This window comes from Oryctolagus cuniculus, chromosome 10 (assembly GCF_964237555.1).
Source record: "Oryctolagus cuniculus chromosome 10, mOryCun1.1, whole genome shotgun sequence".
NCBI classification, from domain to species: Eukaryota; Metazoa; Chordata; class Mammalia; order Lagomorpha; family Leporidae; genus Oryctolagus; species Oryctolagus cuniculus.
The window spans coordinates 27,365,018-27,385,304 of NC_091441.1; the positions used below are offsets into that span (position 1 = coordinate 27,365,018).

General features: G+C 42.3%; 1 protein-coding gene across 3 annotated transcripts in view; it reads right to left on the reverse strand.

Moving 5' to 3' along the window:
- The window catches only part of ME2 (malic enzyme 2), a gene marked incomplete in the record, with an annotated part of 77,291 nt that overhangs the window by 26,224 nt on the left and 30,780 nt on the right, over positions 1–20,287 (reverse strand). For all 3 annotated transcript variants that reach the window (XM_070050174.1, XM_070050175.1, XM_070050176.1), the window contains 8 exon segments: positions 4,085–4,198; positions 4,516–4,613; positions 4,705–4,814; positions 7,072–7,175; positions 7,677–7,838; positions 8,927–9,002; positions 11,362–11,511; positions 14,100–14,233. In XM_070050174.1, the coding sequence (XP_069906275.1) occupies positions 4,085–4,198; positions 4,516–4,613; positions 4,705–4,814; positions 7,072–7,175; positions 7,677–7,838; positions 8,927–9,002; positions 11,362–11,511; positions 14,100–14,233 (948 nt within the window).

Sequence of the window (20,287 nt, forward strand, 5' to 3'; positions counted from 1 at the left end):
GAACAGGGATTATCACCATGCTGAGGAAACACAGGACAGCCATCAATAGTATATTCCTTCCAGACCTGACCTACCAATATGACAGTCACAAAACATCTCAGGAAAACTGACCCTGCACAAAGGGATCACATAAATAAGACCAAGTGTCTGCTAATAACAACTGATAGAATTAAAAGGAGAGAACAGGGGCTGGCGCCATAGCACAGTAGGTTAATCCTCCACCTGTGGCGCCAGCATCCCATATGGGTGCTGGTTCGAATCCCGGTTGCTCCACTTCCAATCCAGCTCTCTGCTATGGCCTGAGAGAGCAGTAGAAGATGGCCCAACTCCTTGGGCCCCTGCACCCACGTGGGAGACCCAGAAGAAGCGCTTGGCTCCTGGCTTCAGATCGGCGCAATTCCGGCCATTGCAGCCATTTGGAGAGTGAACCAACGGAAGACGACCTCTCTCTCTGTCTCTCTCGCTCACTGTCTATAACTCTACCTCTCAAATAAAAAAAAAAATCTAAAAAAAATAAAAAAAAGGAGAGAACAATCCAACATGGGAAGCAGGACACACAGCAGACTCATAGAATGATAAATGCCCGAAACAGCACTCTGGCCTCAGAATCAGCCCTTAAGGCATTTGGATCTGGCTAAAAAGTCCATGAGAGCATTTCAGTCATGGAAAGCTAAGACACTGTGGCAAAAAAAATGACCTAAATGAAAGATCTCTGTGAGTGAGATCCCAGTGGAAAGAAGGGACCATCAAAGGAGGAGGTACATTTCTCTGAAGGGAGGAGAGAGCTCCCACTTTGATTATGGCCTTGTCTAAATAAGGTCGGAGTATGTGAACTCAAGAGGCTTCCATAGCCTTGGCAGCTCATGACAAGAGCCTCAGTGATCACTGACATCATCGATAAGAATGTCAATTGTTAAATCAACAACAGGAGTCACTGCACTTGCTCCCCATGTGGGACCTCTGTCCTTAAAGTGTTGAACTCTGAGAATTAACAGTAAAACTAGTCTTCAAACAGTACTTTATACTTAGTGTGAGTGCAAACTGTTGAAATCCTTACTTAGTATAGAGTTGATCTGTATGTAAAGATAATTAAAAATGAATCTTAATGAAGAATGGGATGGAGAGGGAGTAGGCCACGGGATGGTTTGGGGATGGAAGGGCGGTATGGGGGGAAGAACTGCTATAATCCAACAGTTGTACTTATGAAATTTGTATTTATTAAATAAAAGCTTTCTATAAAAAACCTGACTGCAAAAAGAATCACCAAACCAATGATGTATCAGCAAAAATACATATCCCTCCAAGAGCCTTCAAAAGATGTGCTGTCTAATAATTCTTACATTTTCTTTACTAGCAAATATGGTAGCTACAGTCCCCTAGGGGAGACAGCACAACTTAAGTGATTTGGGCTTCACTGCCAGGCCACAGGGTTGAATCTTATCTCCACCATCCACAAGCTGATGATTTTGGAAAAGTCTCCTGTCCTTTAGACACAGTCTCCTCATGTATCAAAATTCACAAGATTTTTGAGAGGATTAACGGAGATAATACATTTGAAGTCTTATTGCAATGGCTAGCGCATTTTAAACTACAGGTATTCTGAGTGTAATTAAAGCACTTCTTGAGATGTTTCATACACTAACTTCTTCATTTAGTTTTTTTGTACTAACAGAATACTGGTACTAATCAAGAAGAAAAAGATGGCACAACTGGAGCAATGTCCATTGAGACAGCTTGTTCCACAGATGAAGTGGCAAATACAGCTGTATCCTTCCCACATACACATAAAAACACATCAACATTATGAATGGGACAGGTTCCACTGTGAAGCACTTTACTCACCTTTCACTGTGTTACACAATGTAACATCTATGACTTTTTTTTTTTTTTTTTTGGACAGGCAGAGTGGACAGTGAGAGAGAGACAGAGAGAAAGGTCTTCCTTTGCCGTTGGTTCACCCTCCAATGGCCGCCACGGCCGGCGTGCTGCGGCCGGCGTGCTGCGGCCGGCGCACCGCGCTGATCCGATGGCAGGAGCCAGATACTTCTCCTGGTCTCCCATGGGGTGCAGGGCCCAAGCACCTGGGCCATCCTCCACTGCACTCCCTGGCCACAGCAGAGAGCTGGCCTGGAAGAGGGGCAACTGGGACAGAATCCGGCGCCCCGACTGGGACTAGAACCCGGTGTGCCGGCGCCACAAGGCGGAGGATTAGCCTAGTGAGCCGCAGTGCTGGAACGACATTCTTGAGCTAATAAAAACCATGATCAAAGAAGGCAGGCCTAAAGGGCACTAAGTCAATATGGGAGAAAAGCTCTGTATTATCCTAGAACTGGTTTCAGGAATACAGGATTTTTTTAAGGCAAAGGGGTCCACAGATTTTTATGAGATGGCTACAGGGGATTATGATCGCCAAAGAGTTTAGGAATTTCTCCTCAAATATCAGATTACTGCTTATCATTTAATTAGGATATTCCAAGTTCCCATTAAAAACCTAGGTTTAGGCCGGCGCTGCGGCTCACTAGGCTAATCCTCCACCTGCGTCGCCGGTACTCCGGGTTCTAGTCCTGGTTGGGGTGCCAGTTCTGTCCCGGTTGCTCCTCTTCCAGTCCAGCTCTCTGCTGTGGCCTGGAAGGCCCAAGTGCTTGGGCCCTGCACCCACATAGGAGACCAGGAGGAAGCACCTGGCTCCTGGCTTCGGATCAGCGCAGCGCACCAGCCATAGTGGCCATTTGGGGGGTGAACCAACAGAAGGAAGACCTTTCTCTCTGTCTCTCTCTCTCTCATTGTCTAACTCTGTCAAAAACAAACAAACAAAAAAAAACACCTAGGTTTAGAAGGGTCAAATCCTTACACAATCACACACAATCATACTTGGACAATGGGTATTTGATCTCTTAAGAGCCAGAGAACAAATAAGGAGTCTGGAGTCAACACAGAGACAGTTGACTGAAGCATGAGGCAAGTCTTTAAAAGAGGCAAGAGTGGGAATCTGCTGAGATTTAAGATTCTTTTTGCTGTTAAAAAATAAACAAAAAAACCATGAGTTCTAAGCAACAAGGAAGAGAATACAGATACACTTTTCCTGACCACAAGAACTACTTGAGATGCTTCATCTAATACACTAATTTCTTCATTCCATCTTTTTGGTACTAATAGAATACTGGTACTAACTAACAAGAAAAAGATGGCACGGGCTTGGCGCTGTGGCACAGTGAGTTAAAGCCCTGGCCTGAAGCGCTGGCATCCCATATGGGCACCAGTTCTAGTCCCAGCTGCTCCTCTTCCCATCCAGCTCTCTGCTATGGCCTGGGAAAGCAGTAGAAGATGGCCCAACTCCTTGGGCCCCTGCACCCATGTGGGAGACCCGGAAGAAGCACCTAGCTCATGGCTCCTGATCAGTGCAGCTCCAGCTGTTGTACCCATCTGGGGAGTGAATCATCAGATGGAAGACCTCTCTCTCTCTGTCTCTCCTCTCTCTGTAACTCTTTCAAATAAATAAAATAAATCTTAAAAAAAAAAAAAAAAAAAGATGGCACAACTGAAGCAATGTCCACTGAGACAGCGTGCTCCACAGATGAAAATGGCAAATTACTGCTGTATCATTTCCATAGCAGAAGGCCACTGGTACAACTGGATAGTCCAGTGAGACAAGATTAAGAAATGCTAAGATTTTAAAAAATCTAACTAAAAATAAACCAGTAAAAACCACACCACTGGGCCAGCATGGCACAGAGGATTAAGCTGCCACCTGCTATGGCAGAATCCCATTTGAGAGAGGGTTCAAGTTCCAGCTGTTCCATTTCCAGTGCAGCTCCCTGATAATGTGCCTGGGAAAGAAGCAGAAGGTGGTCTGAGAGTTTAGGCCCTTGCCACCACATGGGAGACCTACATGGAGCTCTGGACGCCTGGCTTTGGCCTGGCCTAGTCCTGGCCATTGTGGCCCTTTGGGAAGTGAACCAGTGGATAGAAGCTCTCTCCTCCTCTGTTTCTATCTCTCTGTCTTTCAAATAGATAAATAAATAAATCTTTAAAAAAAAAAACCACATACACTGCTCTTCTGCTTCTCCAGGTTTTAAACACTTACCTTAACTAATAAACCATATTTGTCAAACATCCAGATTTTCTTTTGTGCTTCTTCTTCTGAGAGGCCATTTTCTACCATAGACATAACTATAAGATTTGCAATTCCAAGAGCAGCCTGTCCAACAAAACAGAAATTCAGAAAGTAAAGACTACAGAATGATGCAATGCTTAAATTTCTTTATACATGAAGATTATCTTACAAAGAATATTTGGTTTATTCTTCCCTTAAAAACCACACAAAAGTTAATCCTTTGTGATATTCTCTCTAAAATTTAAATTAACTATTTTATAATAGAGATTTCAAATTCATTTTCTATTTTAACAAAATTATAACTTCATCATGTTCTTTGAAAACAGCATGAACATGTCCAATTTTCCAATTCTAAATAGGATTAGTGTTGGTTTTAAACTTAAAAGCTTACAAAAACTTACCTCTCCTGCACCAAGAAATAAGATTTTGTGTTCTGAGATGGGTTTACTGATCACTTTTTGTGCTGCAAGAAGACCTGCTAAAGCTACTGCAGCTGTTCCTGTAATAAAAATTAAGAATTAAATAAAAAGGACATGTTTTTAAGAAGTAGGAATCAAAAATATTTTTTAAAAGTCTGCTTTTTGCTTTACCTTGAATATCATCATTAAAAGTACAATATTTTTCTCGGTATTTCCTCAAAAACCTGAATGCATTATGATTTCCAAAGTCTTCAAATTGAATAAGTGTGTTCCGGCCATATCTAAAAACAGCAAAATACATAATGCTTGTGTTGAAAATACAACTACTAAACAGCTTTCCTGTCTACTATCCCATATGTTAGCATTTAAAAATAATGTATTATGGTACGTCAATTAAGGCCATGTGGACATTTTCAGAGTCAGTGAAAGATTAGACCCAAAATGTTGAAATCTATTAGACATGATAAAAAAAAAAAAAGTACTGGTGCTTAAGTACCATGCAGTGCCATGACGGGTCCAGGGGCTATCGATTTTTGTTAGCATTTCCAAGAGCCCAGGAGGGATACTCAGCATACTTAAGTTCTAAATAACTTCCTAAACAGAAGAGACTCTTTTTAATCTCTTAATCTCAAAAAGTATGTATTTGGCATGCATAGTCTTATTACATCAATAGCTAAACAGCATCAAAGGAAAGTATATATGAAACAGTTCAGAAAATAACTATATTCCGATATTGGTGACATCGATCATCTGGGTGAGCAGTGATAATGAGGCAAGGCCTGAAAAGGAGGCAAGGCCTAAGTTGGTCCCTAAAAGAAGAACAGAAAATAAAGAGGTAGAAAGAAAGCAAGGTATTCTTTGGTGACCCTGAATTTTCAATAGTCGTGGCTATATGCTGCAGTTTACAAATGGTCTTCAAAAAGTCCAAGGAAAATGCACGTTACAGATTTTTAGAAAATTTTTTGCACTAAGATAAACATCTTTTAATTCAATTTTCCATAGCTTTGGGAAGTATGTTTGTATACTAAAGGATAAGACATAAGTTGGCTGGGGCCAGATACAGGAGAATCCTGAATGTCAAATCAGAGACAGAGACATTTTTGTGCATCCCACATAGAATTGCTGGAGGTTGCAGAGGAGGGGAGAATCCACATGAAGACCTTAAGGAAAATAAACCTACCAGTGAGGGATGGCACAAGTAGGTGTGGAGTGAGACAAGAAAGACAAGAGAAGCAGCTAGGAGGCCACAGGGTGGTCAGGATAAGGGGTCTGAGGCAGAACGCACAGAGACAACTAAACGACAGGGATAACTATAAGACATCAGAAGCAAAAACCGGTGTTGATGATAAGGACCAACCTGGAAGCAAGGGAGAGGCTGCTCACTGGCAAGGCAGCCTGGATGACCGTGTAGGTACTATTTGGTTGTCCTAGGTAGGAAAATGAGGAAAGAAAGGGAGATGACAATTTCTGGGAAGCTGAAAGGTTCAGCTTTAGGTATGTCAACTTTGACTCTGAAAAAGAGTGAGTTTTTGAGTAGCTTCTATGCACCAATAATTTAAAAGGCGGACCTTGGAGAGATGACAAAGGCAAAAAAAAGTTCCTATGGCAAGAGCAAACCACTGACAACATGAAGTGCACAATGAATTTGGTGTAAACATGAGGATGAACTGGAGAGAAGAGAAACTGGAGACGAGACAGCAAGGCTGTGGCAGTGGAAAAGAGATGTAATCTGAGGCACCGAAATGATTCTACCAACTGGGGTTGAACAATATCCAAGTGCATGAGGGTGCATGGTTCAGGAGGAAGGCTGAGAGAATATCAAGATCAAAAGTTTGGCAATAGGGCAGATGATAACAGAGGTTGGGAATATAGCAGAACGGCTGCTTAGAGAAGGGAGAAATTAAGTTTGGGACACTAATATGAGTAGCAACCGAATGTCTCAATGGCAGATGACAGTGATTAGAAATGCACCCCTCAGAAACGTAGATGGCCTACAGGGATGGGTTTTCCAGAGATTTAAGAGTCACGTGCATAAAGGTCATGGCTTATATGGCTCAAGGAGAAGAGGACTGCACAGAAATCCACATCCAGTGAGACACAGCAAGAAGAAGCGGTGAAAATCACAAGAAAGCTGGAAAAAAGACCAAGTTAGGGAAGTCGTCTAGCAATCGAGAGAAGAGTGCTTCAAGAACTAAGGGTGGGAAGACCTGGTCAGATGCTGCCAGGAGGGTGAGAGGGAGAGCGGGAGAGCACCAATGGCCAGAGAACTGAAAACAAAAGCCGTACGCGAGCCTCAGTGGCATGGCAGGAGTGAGCTCGGATGCTAAGGACTAAAAGGACGTCTGAGAAGTGAGTGCACGCTTCCCTCAAGACGTCAGGAAACTCAGGAAGCAAAGCATATCTCATCGGCAAGAAAGAATCAAAGCTCCCCCAATTTATTCTGCTTATCTTCACAAGAGATACAGGAAAACAGAACTACCATTCCTCTCCTACCCCCAATTAAAGGTGCTTTCATACACTCCAACTGTATTGAAATACCTGTCAGTAATAGCTTTCATAAACTCATCAATCAGTTCATCATAAAGTTGTGAACGGTCTCTCTTCTGATACAAGCCCATGTAAAATGGATCTTTTAGGAGTGCCTACAAAAGAAGTCAAATGGAAAAATCAAAACCATTGATTACATAACCAGCTTAGACATAAATTACAAAATAGAAATATCACTAATATAATTTTTAAACCTTATTGTTCTAGTTCAAGAAACTTTTTTAAAAAATATTTTATTTATTTATTTGAGAGCTAGAGTTAGACAGTGAGAGGGAAAGACAGAATCTGCTGGTTAACTCCAAAAATGACCACACGGCCATAGCAGAGAGCTGGATCGGAAAAGGAGCAGCCGGGACTAGAACTGGCGCCCATATGGGATGCCAGCGCCACAAGCAAGGGATTAACCTACTGCACCACAGTGCTGGTCCCTCAAGAAACTTTTAATAGGCTTAATGTACTATTGTCTGTATAAATAGTAAAAGTGAGGTTTAAGAAAAAAAGCATCTAATCACAAAATTCTCCTTAAATTATATGTTCAAAAGAGGAATAATAAAATTTCAAATAAGAAGATCAAAGGGGAAAATGGGTTTACTCACTATATTATCAGTTCCCACGTCAATACACACAGGCAGGCACCTATCTGGCCGTATTCCTGCACAGGCTGTGTACAAACAAAGTTTTCCTACTGGAATTCCCATTCCATAGACACCCAGGTCTCCAAGACCCAGAATTCTCTCTCCATCTGTCACCACAACAGCCTTAATTACAAAAACAAAAATAAGAGAAAATCAAATTAGAAGTTGCCAAAAATGGGGCCCTAAAGAAAAGCATTTTTAAAAGATGGATTATCGTCACATAGTTTCACTCTCATTTTTAAAAATAAAATTGTTTCTTGGCTAACTTCCAATGAAAACCAACCAAGTGAGAACTTAAGACTCTAACAGTTCTGCCTATTATGAGATATTAACAAGAGAATTAATTAGATTCGGTTTAGGATTAGAACGCTTCTGACTGAAGGGCCAACTTATTTCCAGAAAAACAATTTAAGGGAGAAGTGAACAGAATTCTGATGAACAGCTTGCCCTGGAGAAAATACAAGTGTGCAAAGAAACAGCATGCTACTCCACCTTAATAACCTAGGCCCAACAGGAAAAGCCTTAGCTAGAGTAGAAGAGAAAAAGATCTAGAATAAAAACACATACCAACCTAATACCATATAAGATGAAACTGGGAGTTTAATTGTCTAATCACATTTTTCTAGATTATTCAAAGTGGTTATTCACCAATGTCTACTTTGGTAAGGAAGACATATGTAATAAAAGCAACTAAGATTGTTGCCTGTAGTAAAAAAAAAATTCTACTGAATATCTTCAAATAAGTTATGACGTTTTATTTAAGAAAGACAACCAGATTGAACAAGATTTATATTTGCTAAATTTGGTAAGCACCTAAATTAATCTTAGATTTAAAAGAAAGGCATAACCAATCCTCTCCACCACCATCTATAATAAGGTTTTGTGGCACTCTTGTGCATTTCTTCTACCCTAGAATAACAACAGTGAAATCGAAAAGGAATGTGGAGAAGGCAGGAGACACCAGTGGTGTGAACAGTGAGAAAGTTCACCTTGTGCTCTAGCTCCAATTTCTTACTCAGAGCCAAGCTCTATATCAGTAACTTATTTAATAACTATTATTATTATCATCATCTCAGATACAAAGCACTAAATCTGCATGTACATTAGTGCAAATAAACCAGAGCAACAATGGGAAATCATTCTGGAGGATTCAGAAGTAACTTACATGGAAACAGAAAGCATTAGGCAAAGGAGGGTTGTGCTATGAGTACCTTAACATGATTTTCTGGCCAGTTATCCACAATTGATCTAACATGACCTCTGTCTGAGATTGAAATAAACAATCCCCTGCAACAGAACAAAAACACTTTTGCATTTCACAACAGTTTTGTGTTTGTTTCTAAGTTTTGTTCATAACTGGAATATTTAGATATGTTAATAAAACATTAAGACACAGTATAATTTCCAAGTAGATTTTTGATAGGCCACACTGGTTTATTTTTAATCATTTTCAGTGACTTCAAATTGTAATTATATTGTTCACCCAGCTGCTGCAATGAAGGCAACTGTTAAATGATACGATCATCTTACCCAAGAAAACATCTACATTTCCTGTTCAAATAAACCAACATACCTCTGGCAGAAACCAATGTAAAGACAAACCACCAACACTAAAGGACATAACAAAGCCAAGTAGACCACTGTTAAACCCTTTGCAACAGAAAATGGGAAATTTGAAATAGCAAGGAGCAAGAAAATTACAATGAAATTACATAAAAGATGATACACTTGAAGCATCAGAAAAAAATGAAGTTATTTTTAATCAATAAAAACTGAACGTATTTGTCACACAATATATTGTTTTGAAGTATGTTTACACTGTGGAATGGTTAATGAAAAGTGATTTTAAACATGGTATATTGTTATCTAATTAAGACAGTCAATCCAAATTTCATAAAAAAAGGAAGCAAAGGGAGGAAAAGGCATAGAGGAAAAAGGAAAATCTAGATTCTAGAAAACAGGTCAAACAGAAATGGTCCCCACTGCCCTTCTACTGATTCTTAATTTTCTCACTGATATCTTCATTTAAGCATTATTATTACAGTCAATTAAGTTTAGTTCAGCCATTTCTCAACCAATACAAATTCATTAAAGTGAGTTTTTTAAAATGCTGGTGTCCTACCACCAGAGATCATGATTTAATTGGCTTAGAGTTTAGATCAACCAACCGAGATTTACTGACCACAGTTTGTGTGAAAAACGAAATAAACAAGAAAGCACTGCATAAACGATACACAGGACCACCCAAAAGCCATGCTCTTCACGCCTTATGTCATCTCCCAGGCACATCAGAATCCCATCAGGGGCTTTCAGGAAATATCTACAACTGGGATCAAGCCTAGAGACACTGAAGCAGAGTGGGGCCCCGTTAGCAGCAGTTTTAGTTGGCCCGTATCATCTGGATGGAGAAGCCCTGTCCCAGCAAGGCAGGACAGACCAGCTGAACAGCTGGAGCCTATCACAGAACCATTCCAGATGCAGCCTACAGGCTAGAACAGCGGTGTTTCTCAGTGTCTTCCAGGGAGTATCTATTTGCAACACAATCACTGAGGTTATCCACTAAAATCTGGACCTCTAGGCCTTTTGCCTTTTCTTCAGAATCTTGGAGATGGAAAAGACAGGAAAGCTGGCATACATCGACATTTTAAATAAGCCCCACAGGTGTTTCGTGCGCACAGTGAAGTCTGAGAGCCACTGGAATACTTAAGGGGAGACTGAAGATAAATGCTACCAGACCTTGTTTAAATTAATACATCTGTATCAGCTTGATAGCTAAGCATGGGAAAAACACAAGGATTGAGGAAACTGTTACAAGTTTAAAAAAACAAGAAAATGCAAATTAAGAAAAAATAGTATTTATATAATGCAAGGAAGTTTAGAAAGAAGCCATCATGGGGCAGGTGTCTGGCCTAGCAGTTAAGATGCCACATCCCATATCAGAGCACCTGGGTTCAATACCCAGCTGCGCTCCTGACCAGCTTCCTGCTGATGCAGACCCTGAGATCCTGTCATCCACACAGTGACCGGGACTGAGCTCCTAACTCCAGCTGCAGCCCCAGCCAGGGGTCACTGTGCACATCTGGGGAGTGAACCGGGGAGCGGAGCTGGCTCTCTCCTGTCAGTTTCTCCTCCACAGCTTGGTGACAGACACTGCCATCTGTACTCAACACACAACACGTCTGGAGGGATGCTCCTTTCCAGTACTCTTCCCACTTAAAACACCTGGAGATTTACAACTATTTAAAGTTAAAATTCAGGGAAAGCTTACTAAACAGAAATTAATGCTGACAAAAAAATGAGAATGAACCAACTCCTTACTTTGGCAAAATGGTCAAATATTTCAATGAAAATTCTAGAGAATCTGTTACCAGAATAAAGACTTTTATTTTTTGATACAAACAGCATACAATATTCTTCTAATAACTGAATAATTTAAAGAAGGTTAGGAATGAATGCTGCTATTTTTATATAAACAAATGATAATATGAGATTTTTATTAATCCTTTCTAATTCAAATTAAGCTTGAAATGTGAAATGTGATTGTAGTAAGACTTCCAGCCACAAATTAGGAACAAAATAGGTGTTATGGAGGCTTTCTCTTACACAGTAATCATTTATATGTATGCTTTTAAAATATAAGCCTTACTTAGGTCTCCTAAAGATGTGTCCATACTGAGAGCAGGCAAGACCAACCGTTGGTGTGTATACAATTGGCATGAGACTTTCAATATCATCTTGCAATATCCTGTAAAACAATTTCTCATTTCTTTCTTGTATCCCCATTATATAGATGTATCTGAAATAAAGCACAAGATACAGCCTTTACATTACAATATTACATTAAAGGTTTTGGTGTCTAAAATTGAGCTCCACCTCCACCCCCAAGAAATTAAAATCTCTAAATTATTACTACTTAACAGCTGGGATTAAAACCCAACAGAAATACAAATGTACTTAAATGGTAGACGATGATGAAACAGTAGGAACAGCAGCCAGCCGCTGCAGTTTGCTGTGAGTCAGGCTCTGTAAAAGGCACGGGCAACGCAAAGGTTTCCGTGAGCCCCTCACCCTAAGAAAGCAATCTACACAGAAACTGACAGGTGGGTGAAAAAGCAGAATAAAGTAGCACTTATTCATATGTTGACTGAGTATTAGCCATGTGCCAGGCACTACTCTGAACCCTAGGACTGTAAGAAGCGATCCTTATCCTTCAGGAGTTCAAGGTCCGGTAGGGATAAAAGCAGTGAAGTCTGCCAAGAGCACAGAGGCAGCACAAAGGAGGCAACAGCCAATTCACGCAAATAAAAACAAAAGCAAAATATTTTAAAGAATCAAGGTTAGGGACAGGCATTTGGCCTGGAGGTACAGACACCAGAGGGGATGCCCGCTTCCCACTTCAAGTGCTTGACTCAGCTTCCTGCTGGTGCAGTCCCATGCATGTACCAGTGATGGCTCAGGGATTGTTGCCACCCATGTGGGAGACCTGGATTCAAGTCTTGGTCTAGCGCCAGCTGTTGTGGGCATTTGGGGAGTGACCAGCAGATGGGAGCTCTGTCTCTCAAGTAAATAATTTTAAAAAACAAATGAAGTTTAAAGAATAAACACTGGCTTAGAAACCAGAAATCACCCAGAAGTAAATACGTCTAAAACAGACTCATTTTCTTTCCCCAAACTTGTTTCTTCTCCTATCTGACCAAACGGGAAACCCAGAGTCCATTTTTGAATTCTTCCTTCTCTACTTCCCTCACCCCAGTCTAATAAAACACCAAGTCCTACAGAGTTTACATGCTGTCTCTCCAATCTATGCATTTCGCCCCCACCCTCACCCAGCCCAAGCCCATCATTTCTCAGAGACTCGTGACCTCCAGAGCCTTCTCCCTGTTCTTTACACACACAACTTTCCTTCCTGGCATCAGTGCTTTCTTCTCGCAAAAACCTGTGATCATTTCTACTCTCCTTAAATTTTACTGGCTTCCAAATGCCAGTAAAGTAATGTGCAAACTCCTAAAATAGTTAACGAGACTTCTGCCTCCTTTCCAGCCCCCTCTCCTCCACGATGACCTACTTCACGTCTTCAAAGGCAGCTTGACTCTCACCTTGGAGTTGTACATTCGATGCACCCTTTGCCTGGTCACACAGTCGGAGACTCATGCTCTCCACACACAGTTCAGGGGGAGTGTGCTCTCTGCACACTGCCCTCCTCCAGAGACACAGGTTAGGTGTCCTACTCCTCCTGGCCCAACTTTCCCTCCTCTCCTCTTGACTTTCGGGTTTCTCTCCAGCCTAGACAATACCATGAGACTGGGACCATCACCTCACACACTTCTGTATTTCCAGGAGCTAGCGGAGGATGTGGTATACAGTTATATGCAAACATTTGGTGTATAAATAAGAAGCGATCCATTCAGAGGAGGAACTGAAATTCCTACATAGCTACTCAAGGCAGAAATGGGGTCAACAGGTAGACATGAAGGGGAAACAGATTTTTCCTCAGTATAGGGAAACAAAGAACAACTGAACTAGTAAGATGGAAGAGGCAGCTTTGAAAAAGAGACAGCAGGAATGTTCGGAACCAACGACACCTCCCAGGCATTGGGCCAACGCAAGCTGTGTGCCCCCTGACCCTCCTTGATGTTCTACTCGAGTCACTTTTCTGCCTACCACACAGTGACCTTGTCCTCACCCAGGACTGTGACAGCTCAGAGCTGGTGCACTCACCTTGACCCCCTTTCCCACCCAGCCTGCAACACGTTGGTCTCTTTCTCACTCTGCCTGTTCCTACAACATACTGTTTAAAATGCAGCTAGAGATCGCTTACTCCAGGAAGCTTTTCCTGATGCCCACAGCTGGGCGAGGTGCCTCTTTATGCTTTCAGAAAACATAGCCAACACGTGTCATTTTCTCACCGCAGTGCAGAGGACAGTGCCGTCACAGGGACGATCCGCCTCCCAGAAGCAGGGCTGGGCCTCACTGCGCTGGCCACACATCCTGATCTGTCAGTGACAGTCCTGATGACACCTCTTTTACATGCTACAGGTCCTGATCTATTACCTCCCTTGTCCCCTCAGTGGCTAGGACAGTGCCATGCAAAGTGGGTGACCAGGGAAAGTAGCTGGATACGATGGGTGCAAATTAGACAGTATCCTCTATGCTTTATTCACACCTGAAATACTCCCCTTTTAAGTATGAAAGCTGATTTCTGCTCAAATTTATTAATAAGGAACATGAGGGAATTATTCACTGAAGTGAAGGAAATACAATCATCATGAAGCAGTTAACTGACAAAACACAAACTTCATTATGAGGCTGCATATTTAAAGTCGTGATGTTCCCAATTTCATAATCTGAACATCAATAAAGAATGAACATCTAATCGACTCTTACTTTTCCAAAGGGCTACTCATTTTCTTCAAGTTTCGATGGAATCGTAAGGCTTGAATATCTTGTGTCTCTATCTTGGGAGGTAGAAGTCCTTGCAGACCAAGCATCTGTCGTTCCTGTAATGTAAAGGCCATGCCCTAGAAAGCAGAAAGAAAAGCATTAAACATTATCACTTAACTGAGGTAGCACTGGCACTGCCCTTCAAAATGCAACTTAAATGCAAACTTTAAAAATCAATGAGAGGGGCTGGTGCTGTGGTGTAGCAGGTAAAGCCACCACCTGCAGTGCCAGCTTCCCACACAGGCACCAGTTCACGTCCTGGCTGCTCCACTTCCCATCCAGCTCTCTGCTATGGCCTGGGAAAGCAGCAGAAGATGGTACAAGTCCTTGAGCCCCTGCACCAATGTGGGAGACCAGGAAGAAACTCCTGGCTCCCAGCTTCAGATCAACCCAGCTCCAGTCACTGCAGGCATCTGGGGAGTGAACCAGTAGATAGAAGACCTCTTTCTCTTTCTCTTTCTCTCTCTCTCTCTCTCTCTCTCGCTCTCTCTCTCTCTCTCCCCCTACCTCTGCCTCTCTGTAACTCTGACTTTCAAATAAATAAATAAATAAAGTAATTAATTAAAAAAATTGGGTGCTGGTTCATGTCCCGGCTGCTCCACTTTTGATCCAGCTCTCTGCTATGGCCTGGGAAAGCAGTAGAAGATGGCCCAAGTCCTCTGGCCCCTGCACCTGTATGGGAAACCCAAAAGAAGCTCCTGGCTCCTGGATTTGGATTGGCGCAGCTCTGGCCATTGCAGCCAATTGGGGAGTGAATCAGTGGATGGAAGACCTCTCTCTCTGCTTCTGCATAATTCTGCCTTTCAAATAAATGAAAATCTAAAAAAAATAAATTAAAATCAGTGAGATATGACCTTTGTCCAGACTTTTGTAATTTTCTAAGACTGATAATGTGCAGACTTGGTGAGTGTTTGGAAAAAGAGTTACTCTGACACCATTGCTGGGAAAGTAAACTAGTTTAGGTTTTTAGAAGACAATTTTAAATTTTAAAGTACTTTAAAAGTTTTTCAACACATTTTTAAAAGTACATTTGTTTATTTATTTGAAAGTCAGAGTTACGAGGCTGGAGGTTGGGGTGAGTATGGGGAGACATCTTCCATCTGCTGGTTCACTCCTCAGATGTTTGCAATGGCCAGTCAGGCCAAGACCAGGAGCTTCGTCCAGGTCTGCCACATGGGTGGCAGAGGCCCAAACACTCGGGCTGCTTTTCCCAGGCCATTAGCAGGGAACTGGATTGGAAGTGGAGCAGCAGGGACACAAATCGGGGCTTATACGGGATGCCAGAGTTGCACGTGGCAGCTTTACCCGCTACACCACAATGCTGTCCCTGATGCATATGTTCTTGAGTCAGGTAACCTGACTTGCAGACAGCCATCAGTGAGAAACATTCACACATGGAATAAGGAGTAACAGACACAGAGCTTCTTTACAGCACTACTTCTAGGACTCTTGGCTGCTACAAACTAGAAGTCTAGCAATTTGTGAGTAAGGATCCCTATGGTATATTTCTATATCTTAAATACCACAGAAATAGTTACACACACACACACACCCCTTTAAGTATGTACGATAGCAGGAAGATTTCTAAGACACATAGTTAAATAAAAAAAAGCAAGTTACAAATCAAAGCATACTCACTGTTAATCCACTTATATTTAGAAAACTCTCATAGAAACTAAATATTAGATATAAATGTCTGCACACATTATAAATGAGATCAACAGAATACAGTTCAAAGGAATGTGAACTAACCCATAACAGAGGCTACCCTCACTCTGAAGGGACTGGGGCTGAATGAGAAAAAGGGAAAAGAGAAATGACATTTAAAAGATTAATCAGAGCAGGTGTCTGGCCTAGTTGTTAAAGCACCAGTTGTGAAGCCCAAATCCTGTATCAGAGTCTTGGGTTTGAGACCTGCCTTTACTCACAATTTCTGATTCCTGCTAAGACACCTGGGAAGTAAGTGGCACGTCAGTATTTGGGTCCCTGCCATCCATGTAGGAGAGCTGGAATGAGCTCCAGATTCTCAACTTTGGCCTGGCCCAGCCCTGGATACCACTAGCATTTGTGGAGTGAAACAGCAAATGAGGGCCCTCCTTCTCTCAATTCACTATAATTAACTAATATTTCATAAAATCTCCATTTTCTGATATCCAGCTAAGTCAAATTCTTTGTATAAAAGTCAGCAAAAATGTTGAAAGATGTTGAGCTTCCAATTTTTTTTTCCTCCATGAAAGCAAGAACACTAACCAAACATCAGAATAAATTTTTTTTGAATTTTGGAAATTAATCAAAGGCTTAGAGCAATCAAGGAGAAATTACTCAAAGAAAACACCTGGATTTCAGTCAGCAGCAAGCTTCATAGTATTTTAACTCACACTATTCCCAGAGTTTGAAATTACCATGAAAACCGGCAGCATGGAAGGGACTGGAAGGGTGGCTGAGCCTTCTGAAACCCCTTTCTCAGGGAAATTTCACGAATCCACCTGTTCTGGGTTCTCGGAAAGACCCCACTTATAATGCTATTTTATTTGATCTGGCTTGGAGCTCACCCAGTGTTAATAGTCTTCCACCCAGAAAAGCTTGTTGGAAACAGCTCAGAGGCAATTATGTAGCATGGCAGCTGCCTGAAGCCGTGGATTAACAGTTGAGGCAAACAACAGGCTAACCAAAAGGAAAAGGAAAAGCTAATGAATGAGATGTCTGAGGGTGGAAAAGCTCCAAGGCACCCTCGGGAGTCTGGGAGGCTACATCCACGGGCTGTGGGCACGTCCAGGAAAGGAGTGAGAAGGCATTAAGCTCCTCCCCCCGGCTAACCTTGAGGCTCTGACAAGCAAGGCTGACAGGATTGTAAACTGTCCAGCAGAACGCTGGAGGTGTGCCCAGCATGCCTACAGAGCCTCTTGGCAGAGAAGGACGCTTACTGGTTCCAGGTACTTACATTTCTGTTTATTCATGGCTAGCCAGTAAATTGAACAAGAAGAGACTTCAGTGGGCATATTGAACAATACAGACTTTTGTTCCAAGAGTTGTTTTTTTGAAAAGAAGATGACAGAGAGGAAAGTAACAGAGTGGGAGAAAGATCTTCCATCTGCTGGTTCACTCCCCTAATGTCTGCCACAGCACGAGTTGTGCCCGGCTGAAGACAGGGCCCAGGAATTCCATCCAGGTTTCCTACATGGAACTGAAGTACTGGGCATCACCTGTGGTCTCCCAGGTGTATTAGCAGGAAGCTGGACTAGAAGTGCAGAATAGCTAGAACACGAACTAGGCACTCTTCTGTGGGTTGTGGGTGTCCCAAGAGGCAGCTTCACCTGCAGAGCCTCAGTGCCCACCCTGAGAATACAGGCTCTGAATAATTAGTTCAGAGATTTCACTAAGCAAGCAGCAGCAGCAGTAATATACCCCTAGGAGGACTATTTAATGTCTAGAGCTACTGTATTGTTGTGTTTATTTTTAAAATTATTATTTACCTATTTTCAGTTATTTGAAAGGCAGAGACTCTGAGAAAGAAGACAGAGATTCAATGTCTGCTGGTTTACCTCCCAAAAGTCTCCAACTGCTAGGCTGAGCCAGGCTGAAGTCAGGAACACAGAACTCAATGCAAGTTTCCTGTGTGTGTGGCAGAGGCCCAAGCACTTGAACAATCACCTACTGCTTGCAAGGGTGCACATTAGCAGGAAGCTGGACTCGAAAGTAGAGCTAGGAGTCAAATCCAGGTGTTGCACACACTGACATGACCACTGTGCCAAATGCTTGCATTTACATTCTAAATGAGCAGTTTTCAACAAAAACTTAAGAGACACATAGATAAATGAAGTCTGGCCCATATCCAGGAAAAAAGGCAGTTAACAGAAACTGTCCCTGAGGAAACCCAGACACTGTACTTACTAAACAAAGACTTTAAATCAGTAATTAAAAGTATGTTCAAAGAACTAAAGTCTAAAGAACTAAAGGAAAGTACAAGAACAAAGAACAAGTCCCGCCTAAGGAAGAATATCAATAGATAGAAAGAAATTACATGACAGGAAACATTCACCCAAAAATCCAAGAAGCTCACCAACTCCAAGTAGAATAAACTCACAGGTTTACACATAAACATATAACCAAATCGCTGAATGCCAAGGACAAAAGAAAGATCTGAAAGAAGAAAAGTGATTCTCAGTAACATTAATAGCTACCTACTTATCAGAAACCAGGACGATGCATTCAAAGTGCTGTCATAGTGACTGTCAGTCAAAACTTTATAACCTATAAGCTAACTAGTAAAAATGAAGAACACAGGCAGAAGTCTGCCCCACAGTTGAGACACTGGATTGAGACACCAGTATCTGGTATCAGAGTGTCTGTCTTTGATACAGGTTCCTGACTCCAGCTTCCTGCTGAGAGCCTGGGAGGCAGCGGTGATGGCTGAAGCAGCTAGGGTCCTGGTACCCACATGGAAAATCCGGATTGAGTTCCAGCTTCCACCTTGCCTGGGGCCACTGCAGACTACTTGGAGAGTGAACCTGTGGACTGGAGCTCTCTCTGTGTGTCTGTTTCCTTCTTTGTCTCTCTTTTAAAGTTTGTTTTTTTTTTTTTAATGAAGAATTTAAGACATTCCCAAATAAACAGAAACTTAGAAAATGTGTAACCAGCCATAACACCAGCTCCAATATATTAGAATTTTTAAGATCATGGCAACATAAAAATTGATGACATACTGGAGTGGTAGGAATATGATTTTTGAATTTTATTGGCTACTATTTGTGTTAATAATAAACTAATTAAAATTTTTCTGGGGCCAGCACTGTGGCGTAGCAGGTAAGGCTGCCGCCTCCAGTGCCAGCATCCTGTGAGGGTGTCCGTTTGAGTCCCGGCTGCTCCACTTCCAGTCTAGCTCTCTGCTATGGCCTGGAAAGGCAGTGAACGATGGCCCAGGTCCTTGGGCCCTTGCACCCCTGTGGGATACCCGGAGGAGGCTTCTGGCTCCAGATCAGCACAGCTCCGGCTGTTGCGGCCGGCTGGGGAGTGAATGGGCAGATGGAGGACCTTTTTCTCTCTCTCTCTGCCTCTGATTTTCAAGTAAATAAATAAATCTTTAAAGATTTTTTTCTTTTGATTCTTAACTATTAGAGAGCCAGTCTGGGAAGTTCATAAGAAACAACAAAAACTCTCCTAGACCTAAGAACCAGAAAATCAGAGCTCATGATAGAAAGCTTGAGCAACTCATTAACTATCTTAGGGCTCCAGTGGAAAGAAGAGGCCATTAAAGAAGAAGGTACCTTTCTCTGAAGCAAGGAGAGAACTTCTACTTTGCTTACGGCCCTGTCTAAATACTGACAGAGTCTGTGAACTCCAGAGGCTTCCATAGCCTTGGCAGCTCATGACAAGAGCCTCGGTTGATCATTGACATCATCAATAAGAGTGTCAATTGTTAAATCAACAACAGGAGTCACCGTGCACTTGCTCCCCATGTAGGACCTATGTCCTTAATCAGTTATACTATGAGAATTAATGGTAAGACTTGTCTTCAAACAGTACTCTATACTTTGTGTGGGTGCAAACTGTTGAAATATTTACTTATTATAGAGTTGGTCTTCTATATATAAAGATAATTAAAAATGAATCTCTACACCTGCTTGGGAGATCCGAAAGAGGCTCCTGGCTCCAGATAGGCACAGCTCTGGCCATTGCAGCCAATAGGGGAGTGAACCTAAGGATGAAAGACACCCCTCTCTTTCTCTCTCTCTCTCTCTGTGTAACTTTTTTTTTTTTTTTTTTGACAGGCAGAGTGGACAGTGAGAGAGAGAGAGACAGAGAGGAAGGTCTTCCTTTTGCCGTTGGTTCACTCTCCAATGGCCGCTGCGGCTGGCGCACCGCGCTGATCCGATGGCAGGAGCCAGGAGCCAGGTGCTTTTCCTGGTCTCCCATGGGGTGCAGGGCCTAAGCACCTGGGCCATCCTCCACTGCACTCCCTGGCCACAGCAGAGAGCTGGCCTGGAAGAGGGGCAATCCGGCGCCCTGACCGGGACTAGAACCCGGTGTGCCAGCGCCGCTAGGCGGAGGATTAGCCTAGTGAGCCACGGCGCCGGCCATGTGTGTAACTCTTACTATGTAACTCTAAATAAATCTTTAAAAAAATATGAATC